The sequence below is a fragment of the Pteropus alecto genome, unplaced genomic scaffold (genome assembly GCF_000325575.1).
Source record: "Pteropus alecto unplaced genomic scaffold, ASM32557v1 scaffold78, whole genome shotgun sequence".
Lineage (NCBI taxonomy): Eukaryota > Metazoa > Chordata > Mammalia > Chiroptera > Pteropodidae > Pteropus > Pteropus alecto.
The window spans coordinates 5,050,398-5,059,192 of record NW_006443124.1 but is presented as its reverse complement, the minus strand read 5'-3'; the positions used below and the strand labels follow the sequence as shown (position 1 = coordinate 5,059,192).

At 48.9% G+C, this 8,795-nt stretch overlaps 3 protein-coding genes across 9 annotated transcripts in view; 2 read left to right on the top strand and 1 right to left on the bottom strand.

The window, feature by feature from the left end:
* Nucleotides 1-5,300, top strand: TMCO6 (transmembrane and coiled-coil domains 6). Of its 7 annotated transcripts, none has more exons than XM_015598134.2 (12): nt 2-206; nt 340-443; nt 1,897-2,012; nt 2,121-2,304; nt 2,556-2,660; nt 2,825-2,910; nt 3,140-3,274; nt 3,492-3,603; nt 3,718-3,904; nt 4,041-4,135; nt 4,464-4,631; nt 4,884-5,300. In XM_015598134.2, exons 1-12 carry the CDS (start codon nt 122-124, stop codon nt 4,995-4,997), a joined length of 1,491 nt encoding a protein of 496 aa, XP_015453620.1. In that variant the 5' UTR covers nt 2-121; the 3' UTR covers nt 4,998-5,300. The 7 variants fall into 7 exon arrangements, with proteins under 7 accessions (XP_015453621.1, XP_015453620.1, XP_006923092.1 ...); XM_006923030.3 differs by having other exon boundaries at nt 3-206; nt 3,158-3,274; XM_015598136.2 differs by having other exon boundaries at nt 116-247.
* Nucleotides 5,268-7,489, bottom strand: NDUFA2 (NADH:ubiquinone oxidoreductase subunit A2). Its single transcript, XM_006923031.3, has 3 exons — nt 7,330-7,489; nt 7,101-7,207; nt 5,268-5,559 (listed from the first exon to the last, which is right to left on the bottom strand). Exons 1-3 carry the CDS (start codon nt 7,428-7,430, stop codon nt 5,468-5,470), a joined length of 300 nt encoding a protein of 99 aa, XP_006923093.1. The 5' UTR covers nt 7,431-7,489; the 3' UTR covers nt 5,268-5,467.
* A 114-nt stretch (nt 7,490-7,603) lies between these two features.
* IK (IK cytokine) overlaps nt 7,604-8,795 on the top strand; it is a 10,283-nt gene continuing 9,091 nt past the window's right edge. Inside the window, exons 1-2 of the mRNA XM_006923032.3 lie at nt 7,604-7,753; nt 8,315-8,381. Coding sequence (XP_006923094.1) covers nt 7,738-7,753; nt 8,315-8,381 — 83 coding nt within the window. The 5' untranslated portion in view covers nt 7,604-7,737. The remainder of the gene's footprint in view (nt 7,754-8,314; nt 8,382-8,795) is intronic.

Sequence of the window (8,795 nt, the reverse complement as noted above, 5' to 3'; positions counted from 1 at the left end):
CCCGCCTTTGCTTGCACTTCCGCTTCCGCCCTGAGCCGCGGTTGCCGGGTCATCCCATCTTCCAGAACTTGGCGCTACCTTCTCAGCTTTTCGCTTAGTGCGAGTTTCCTGCAGCTCCACCATGTGGAACCGACTGCAGGGCCGTCTCAGGCCGGTGGGCTGCGGAGTGGAGGAGCTACGGTGCCGTCGGCGGGAGCGGGAGGCTGGTACGGGCCGGCGAGGGAACATGGAAGGATAGGGTTTGGCGGTGAGAGATAGAGTGAAGAGACCCTTGGGTGGGAGACGAAGTTCTGGGTCCTGGATGTCTCTTCCACGCTCAGCCAGTTTCTTTGCCCACAGCACTGAGGAAGGCCCGGAGGGAGCAGCAGCTGGTCAGCAAGAGACTGGTGAGAGACAATGCCCCAGAGGAAGCCGAGGTGGACTTGATCCTTGGGGAAGCCGAGGTAAGGGGGCAGGGTGCGCGGTGAGGTCCATACCGGCTGACGCCAGAGTACCCGAGGTCCGTCCCAAAAACCTGAATGCGGTCCCTTCAAAACCTCCATCCATCCAGTGGGTCAGGCCAGAAAATGGGGTATCATTCTCCACAACTCCGACCCTCATCGCCACATCAATACTTCATCAAGTCCTAGCTATTTTCTACCTCTGGACTCTTTATGCGCCTCGCTATCGCAGCTCCCACCATCCTCTAACCAGTCATCTGCATCTCTGCTTGCGCTCTCTAGTTCAGTCTCCATACATCAGTCAGACGCGTCTTTTAAAAACACATAAGAGACCAAACTCCTTCCTGTAACCTATAAAGAACAGTGTGGTCTAACCTCTACCTACCTCCAACCTTATTAGCTTACTCATATCAAACTGTCCCCTTTCCAGTTCTCGGTGACAGTTCAAAAAAGCCTTGTCTCAAGGCTTTTTCATTTGCTGCATCTCAAGTTGGGTCCCTTTTGGTATTCTGCCAGACTGTTTGCAGACTATTAAACATGTTTGATTGTATGATTGTTTGCTTGTTTATTATAATTTCTCCAACTAGACTTTACATTAGCAGGAACTTAGACCCTTTGTCATCACTGAAAATTCAGATGCCTATCAGTACCTGCCATAGAGTAGATTATTGAATAAGTGAATTAAAGAATTACTTTTATTTATTCATTAAGCAAGCATTGGACATTCTCTGTGTTTATTATTGTCTAGGTTTACATATCTAGTTTATAAAGCACAGGTGCCAGAGTTATACCATTTATTTATGACAATAAACTATGTTGGGTACTGAGGTACACAAAGATGAAGAGTCCCTTTCTCTGAAGTGTTCACAACCTAGTAAAAGAGACAGATGTGCTACCACCTGTCATGAAGGAAACATGAGGACAATAGAAACCCCTACGTCTGCCAAAGGAATCCAGAAAGAGCTAATTTCCCAGGGGCAGTGACAAGGACAGAAATCTGAAGGGAGTGGAGGACCTGGGGCGGGTATGCCAGGCATAAGAAATAGATTGTGCAAAATCTTGGCAGCATTAAAAAGTCATGTTTTGCTAGGTGTTGTTGCATGAGGAGAATGACAAGAGGGTAGGTTATGCCAGGCTGAGAGGTTTAAATGTTATCCTTGAAATAACCCTGTCAGAAGGTGTGGGTAGATGTTATTCCCATTTTCCAGGTGAGAAACTGAGGTTTAGGTCCCTTGTAGAGTAAGTCCCAGGGCTAGCATTAAACCCAGTCCTGATTCCCTCTTCTGTCCACTCTACTGCAGTGTTGGCACTTATTAGCCATATTAGTGTGAATGACAAGTTGTAGGGATGGTACAATATTGGAGTGCTTGCAGGTGAAGCGAACAGAGCAGGATTCACAACTTGCTTTCTGACAAATGTGTGTTGCCATCTCTCCTCTCCCTGTCCTGGGCTTCAGATCCAGCAGTTCCTGCGGTTAGCCCAGCGGGGTACAGAGGAAAAAGAGAGAGAGAGGGCTTTGGTCAGCCTTCGTCGAGGCTTGCAGCACCTGGAGACGCAACAGACCTTCATCAGGTCAGTGTGGGTGGTGTGAGTGGGTGGCTGGGGCTTTGAGGGATGGATAGGAGTATGGAGGGGGGATGAGCCACAGGCTGAGTAGGGCTTTGGTGCTCACTCACGCAGGCTGGAGGGAAGCATGCGGACCCTGGTCGGGCTCCTGACCAGCAACCAGGCCCTGCTGCAGCTTGAGGCGGCTCGGTGCCTTCATGAGCTCTCTCATTCTGAGCAGTCTGCGGTGGCTGAAGCCTGCCTGCCAGCCACTTCCTACCTTCTCACCTACCTCTCCGGTCACAGCTCAGACTTTATAGTAAGCCCTGTCCCTTCCTACCTTGTTCTTGGCTTGAGTTTAAAATTTGTGCTTTTAGGTGCAGTTTGAGCTGGCAGGTAGGGATAAGAAAACCTGTTTCCCCCGATCCCCACAGCCATATATATACCCATCATCTCCTACTCCCTTGTGCCCAGATCCTCAAGGACAGGGCTGTTCCATCCTCCCCACCACAACCCCCAACCCTGGCCTGACCTGGGCCAAGCCCAGTGTTTTTGTTGTCCTGCTCTCAGGAGCTCTGTCTGTATACACTGGGAAACCTGATTGTGGAGAGTGAGGCTGTGAGAAGTCAGCTCCTGCCACAGGGCATTGTTCCAGCCTTGGCTGCCTGCATCCAGGTGAGTGTCCACTTTCTTTCTTCCTCCTTGGGCAACACTCCCGTCACTTCTTTCCACATGTTCCAGCTGCTTTGGTTAGGTAGCTCCAGCCTAACGGGTTGAAAGTCTCAGGAAATCTTAGGGCCTGGCTTCCAGAGTCAGAGCCCTACCCTGTCTCCTTCTAGTCCTCCCATCTGACTGTGCTGGAAGCCCTTGGATATGCCTTGTCCCAGCTCTTGCAAGCTAAGGAAGCTCCAGAAAAGATCATCCCGTAAGTAACATTGTGTCTCCAGATGTACAGGTAGGGGTGACCCACTTGGCATGTAGCCCCTGGATTCCTTATTGAGTCTGGTTCCAAAGCTGTTGCACATTTAACTCCATTTGGCTGGCTGGGAAGGGCTTTGGGTTTGGACACTTCCTACTTGCTATTAGGATTTAGGAAGAGTGACAGGCATCTTGCCTTCCATGGTTCCTTTTCTTCCTTGCCCTTCCTGCAACAGCTGTGCTTCTGTTGGCAGCTCTGTCTTGGGCTCCACTCTCCCCCAGCACATGCTGCGACTGTTGCAGCCTGGCCCAAAGCTGAACCCTGGGGTCGCTGTGGAGTTTGCCTGGTGCCTTCACTACATCATCTGCAGGTAACACAGACCAGTTGAGAAAGTGCCACAGACATCCCCGGGGACTCCCTTCATGACGCTCAGGTTTTTGAACTTGGGTTTCTGGAATTGTTGTGGAGGATTTTCTTCCTTCCATGGCCTTCTCTTCTTGGAACCCAGGAAACCCACAAACCTAGGCTGTTTGCTAACTTAAAGGTGGGATCAGCTGAGTAGTGACTATTTGCTTCCTATTGCCTAGCCAGGTCAATAATGCCCTGCTCATCACCCATGGGGCTCTGTCCACACTGGGGCTGCTGCTCTTGGATTTGGCTGGGGCTGTTCAGAGATCCGAGGATGCAGGACTAGAGCTGGTAAGTGAAGAGGACAGGTCAAGATCGTCACGACCTTTCTTTCTACTCTGCTTCTCCTCCAAGGTGCAGGTAGCCCCTTCCAATTTACATCTGATCCCCAACTTATCTTTGCAGCTGGTGTGCCCTGTGTTTCGGTGTCTAAGCAACTTGCTAACAGAGACAGCAGTGGAGGCTGTGGGAGGGCAAATGCAGCTCAGAGATGAGCGTGTTGTGGCCGCCTTATTTATCCTTCTGCAGTTCTTCCTCCAGAAACAGCCCAGCCTACTTCCTGAGGGCCTCTGGCTCCTTAACAACCTCACTGGTATGCACCATAATCTGCCCAGGCCTGGATCTTTAGATACTGGAAATACTTGTGGCCTGGGCTAAGGTGGGCAGGATTGGGAGGGGGAAGTTTCAGGCCTTAGTTACAGGGATTTTACTGACGTTTTCCCTTCCAGCAAACAGTCCGAGCTTCTGTACCTCCTTGCTCTCCTTGGATCTGATTGAGCCCCTTTTGCAGTTATTGCCAGTATCGAATGTGGTGAGCGTACTGGTAGGTATTGGACTCATCTGAGACTAAGGTCTAGTGCCTAAAGTGTAAACGGGGAGCTCAGAAGTGCCTTTAGCTGAGAGCTGGCAGGTAGTATGGATGGCTTGAGCCAGACCACCCTAGGTTTGAGTCTCTAAACTGTTGTTTACGAGTTATTAACCTTGGGCAAACCAATTAACCACCTTAAGCTTCAGTTTCCTTATTTATAATTGGGAATAGTAATCCTACTTGAAGGCAGTTGTGGGGATTACAGAACATGCATATAAAATTACTTGGCACATTTGCTTTCATCCTTTGTGGGGACTGTGTATATATACATTTCTGTCTGCAGGTGCTCACAGTTCTGTGCAATGTTGCAGAGAAGGGTCCTGCTTATTGTGAGCATCTGTGGCCAGGTCCCTTGCTCCCGTCCTTGCTGGACATGCTGGCCTTCTCTGACACTGACGTAATAGGCCAAAGTCTGGAACTGCTGCAACTGCTGTTCCTCTATAGGCCAGAGGTGGGTTTCTGGCCCTGGTCCTAATCCCCCCCGTTCTGAGGCCTCTGGTCTCACCATAGCCTCTTTCCTTCCAGCCCTAATTGTAGTAATTTCTCTGGGCCTGGCTGGCCTTTGTGGGCTCCAGGTGTGAACCTCCATCTTCCTGTTGGGAGTGTACTCTCTTCCAAGAAGAAGGGCTAACCCATAAGGCTGCGGGAATTGTGTTAGGGCACAGGGACCCAGGTGTTGAGTCCTTTTCTTCCTTGCCCTCAGGCTGCCCAGGCCTTCCTGCAGCAGTCAGGGCTACAGGCCTTGGAAAGGCATGAGGAGGAGGCACAGCTCCAGGAACGAGTGCATGCTCTCCAGCGGACAGCTCTTCATGGGTGACCTGGCTTCTCAATGTCACTTCTCTACTCCTCCCCCTGCCAAGTTCCTTGCCTGCGGGGCCCCTTTGGGGAGTGGGGGTTAGGACCATAAGGAGGCATCATGATCTCTGCTCCCACACCTAAACCTAAACCAAGACCTTTGGATCTTAGCTCCTCCTCTTTAACCCAGCACTATCCAGGCAGAAGGACCAGAGGGAAATCATTATGGCCCACTTATTCTGGGGCCTTGGAATCTCTTTTTTTTTTTGCTTCAGTAGCAGGTGGCTTTTGATAGGACAGAATAAAGTTTTATTCTTACATTAAACTGCTTTGCCCAAGTTCTTGCACATTCAGGGGTAGAGGGTAGAATAAGGAAAAGAACATCTTACAGCATAAACTTTATAAGGAACAGACAAATACACTTTTCTACATTGTACTCAGTCCAGCAGAGCCCAGGCTGTGGGGTGTTGCTCTCAATCCTCAGTGGGGGCTTCAGGCTTTGCCACTTAGCACATTCTCCAGGGCTCTGTTTACCTGATCAGCACTGAAGTTGTTCAAAGAGACATTCTTCTCTTGGCCAAATGCTGGGGAGAGAGGGAGGTGACTAAGTATCCACTCTACTATGGAGCTACCAAAGAATAACAACAGGTCTTGGTCATGAACTTACAGTATTGTTATGATAGAAGATAGTAGAGAGATGACCAAGGTGGATTTGGAATGCCTAGAATTTATCCAGTGGGTCTCAAACACATCTAGGAAGCTCAGGTCCAACTAGAATTTTGGCTGATTCTGGGTGGCCACATGGTAAGGAAGGTGTTTCAGGGAAGTTTTAAGGGGCACAGTAGGCATTTATTAACCATTGTAGGCAGTGCATTGCATGGACATACCCTCGACAGGGTGCCCATTCTGACTCCCAGTCCATCTACTATAACACTACAGTTAACTTGAGTCCATCTCCTCCGGTCTACTGGCTTTTGGAAGGAGACCCTTTTTCCTCCCCCAGTTTTTAGTGCACGGCATTACTACAGGTGTCCACTGGAAGAACCAATCTGCCTTAGGTATAACCTTCCCCTACTCTGCTTCCTCCAGACCTCCTAGGGCAAGGTGTAGTTAAAAACTAATTAAGGGGTGAAGGGTTAAAGAAGTACAAATTAGTAGTTGATAGTTGGGCACAGGGATGCAGAGCACGGCAGAGGGAATGCAGTTAGCATTAATATGATGACTAAGTGGAGGGCCTGGGGAGGAAGGGAGCAATTGGAGGGATCGTTTTATGAACAATATAGATGTCTAACCAATGTACTGTATACTTGAAACTAATTTAAATAAATTTATTTAAAAAATTGATTAAAATACCACTAGTCAGCATGTATAAATGTACTGCATGCCTACTATGTGTCAGGCAACGTGATAGTAATTTTCATATTGTGATAAACTGAAATAGGTAATATGATTTTAAAAAAAGGTTTGGGGGCAATATTACATAACTGGTCAGGGAATGCCTTTTTGAGGTGGTGATATGAAAGCTCAGAGCTGAATAATAAGCCAGCCATAACGTCTGGCAGAAGTGCATTCTAGGAAGTGGAAACAAATATAAAGGCTTAACCCTGTTATAGCTAGCTACATAACCTTAGGTATGTTCCATGAAATTTCTGATTCAGCTTTCTTATCTCTACAACATCCCTTCATATAGTAAATGAAGATTAAATAAGATTTAGATAGGAAAGCACAGAGTCTAGCATTAAGTGCTCAACACAATCATCATTTTAGGTTTCCCTCAGTGAGATTCTAACACTACCTGGACCGGGACTGCCCACACATAACTTGAAAGGACCTAACATTGACAAGAACCGACCAGCATTTGTTCTCCCCTATCTGAAACCTGTTCTGAATTACAAAATGACAGTTCCCGGTCAATTACAAAATGACAGCGCCCGCCTCTACACTGCTGTTAACCTGGGACACAAAGAACCCTATAACCCTACGAATGTAAACTTTCTTATCGGCAATAAGGTCAAAAGCAAGGCTGAAGTCTTGAGTTCCAGTCTCTACAAGTTTTTGCTTGACCTTGGGTGGCCCTTTCTCTTCCTGAACCCTTGTTTTCTCCACCCCAGCGTCTCACACTCACCGTAGCGGGCCCAGAGCTTGGCGTGCACATCGGAGCACTCGCGGATTAGGATGGGTAGGTCGGGGTTCGCCTTCTTCAGCTCCACGTAACGTTTCTCGATAAAGTCCCTGCGGGGCCAGAGAGAGCGCCCCGCATATTGGGTAGGCGCGGGCCTCCCTTAACAGCCGGGAGGTCGAAGTCGTGACCCCATCGCCCCGAAGCCCGCCCGCCTCACTACGTTGTGCCTCACCTGACGCCCTGGCTGCCGGGCGAGCGCTGACAAAGGTGGATACGAATCTCTCGTAGGCCCAGTTTGGCACGGATCCCCCGACTGGCCGCAGCCGCCGCCATCTCTGCTAGTACTCGAACCCCTGCCCAGGCCTTCCGGCCGAGTTCTCCAGATGAACCAATCGCGGACCTTCCAGGCCCTGAGATAGGTTGGCTGAGATAGGAGGCGGAGTCAAGTTTAGCCAATTCCTTAAGAGCATTGTAAGGCACGGGTCGGGTCTCCTTCAATTGGGCAGCGGGGGCGAATAGGCTGCGGAACGCAAGGCACAGTGGGTTGGTTCCGGAGGTGCATTGTGGGGGGAGAAGGCAGTCGCTGGTGTGTTGTCGTTGGAGGTGCAGGCCTTGCTGAGGTTGAAACACCGCGGACGAAATGCCGGAGCGAGATAGTAAGTCTGGGTCATCTGCCCTTTCTTCCCCGCGGAACTCGGGACACTTGCGCGTTATTTCGTCCTCAGAACTGAAGCCGGGTGTGCGTGTGAGGGTGGAGAGGGGCCGAGAGTGACGCTTGGAGCCTGGCGAAGCCGTTAGGCCCTCAGTGAGGCTCCGCAGCTCTCTCTCTACCTAATCCTTGTGTTTGCCCCAAGTGAGTACTAGTGGAATTTATCTGCGAATTTACCCCTCACACACACACCGCCCCATATTCACTTACTCTTGGGTTGCGCCACTTTATCTTTCACGTAATATCTTAGATGTCATCTTCAGGAAGTCTGCTGATTCTCTAGCGCCGGTTTAGGGGTCACTCCCCTGGGCTCCCACAGCTCCTTGTATTTTCCCATTTCACTTATTACATTGTGCTGTTACTGTCGCTGTTCTTGCCTTTCTCCCTCACAAGATTGAGCAGTCTGACGGGAAAACACATCAGTATTGTTCACTACTATATCCCCAACTTTGGCATGGGACCTGACACAGAAGAGATTGATCAAATTGATGTCAATTCTTTTTCTTAGACGAACCGTTCTCCAACCCTTTGGCCCCAGACGGCCATGATGTGGACGATCCTCACTCCTTCCACCAGTGAGTGTTTTGATCTAGAACCATGGAAATGAGCTGGGCAATGAGTAGAGTGGTGCTGATGGTAAATTCTGAATGTCTTGTTGGCAAGGATGGTCAAAACATTTACCACTTCCCTTTTTCACTGAATCAGGTCAACTGTGTAAGAGTATTAGAGGAGAAATTCTGACAGGCAGAGTGCTAGTTTTTAAAGATGATGTTTAATTACACATTACGTAGGAATTCTTGTAGAAAATTAAAACATCCGAAATAAGGGTAAAATTCACTTTGATAACATCCCCAGTTCCAGTCCCTTTCTTAGAGGAAATCACTGTAACCTTCTTTATGTGTATCTTTAAATGCATTTATATACATACACATATATCTGAGGAAAATATATCATTGCTTTGTGAGTTAAAATGTTTAAGTTAAATGGTG

Bases quoted from the DNA above. Each gene is read 5' to 3' on its own strand.
- NDUFA2 (XM_006923031.3), bottom strand. From the start codon at position 7,430: ATGGCGGCGGCTGCGGCCAGTCGGGGGATCCGTGCCAAACTGGGCCTA. The intron at 7,208-7,329 runs GTGAGGCACAAC...CTGGCCCCGCAG, and splicing joins CCCGGCAGCCAGGGCGTCAG to GGACTTTATCGAGAAACGTT. The intron at 5,560-7,100 runs GTGAGTGTGAGA...CTCTCTCCCCAG, and splicing joins CAAGCTCTGGGCCCGCTACG to CATTTGGCCAAGAGAAGAAT.
- TMCO6 (XM_015598134.2), top strand. From the start codon at position 122: ATGTGGAACCGACTGCAGGGCCGTCTCAGGCCGGTGGGCTGCGGAGTG. The intron at 207-339 runs GTACGGGCCGGC...CTTTGCCCACAG, and splicing joins TCGGCGGGAGCGGGAGGCTG to CACTGAGGAAGGCCCGGAGG. The intron at 3,905-4,040 runs GTATGCACCATA...TTTCCCTTCCAG, and splicing joins GCTCCTTAACAACCTCACTG to CAAACAGTCCGAGCTTCTGT.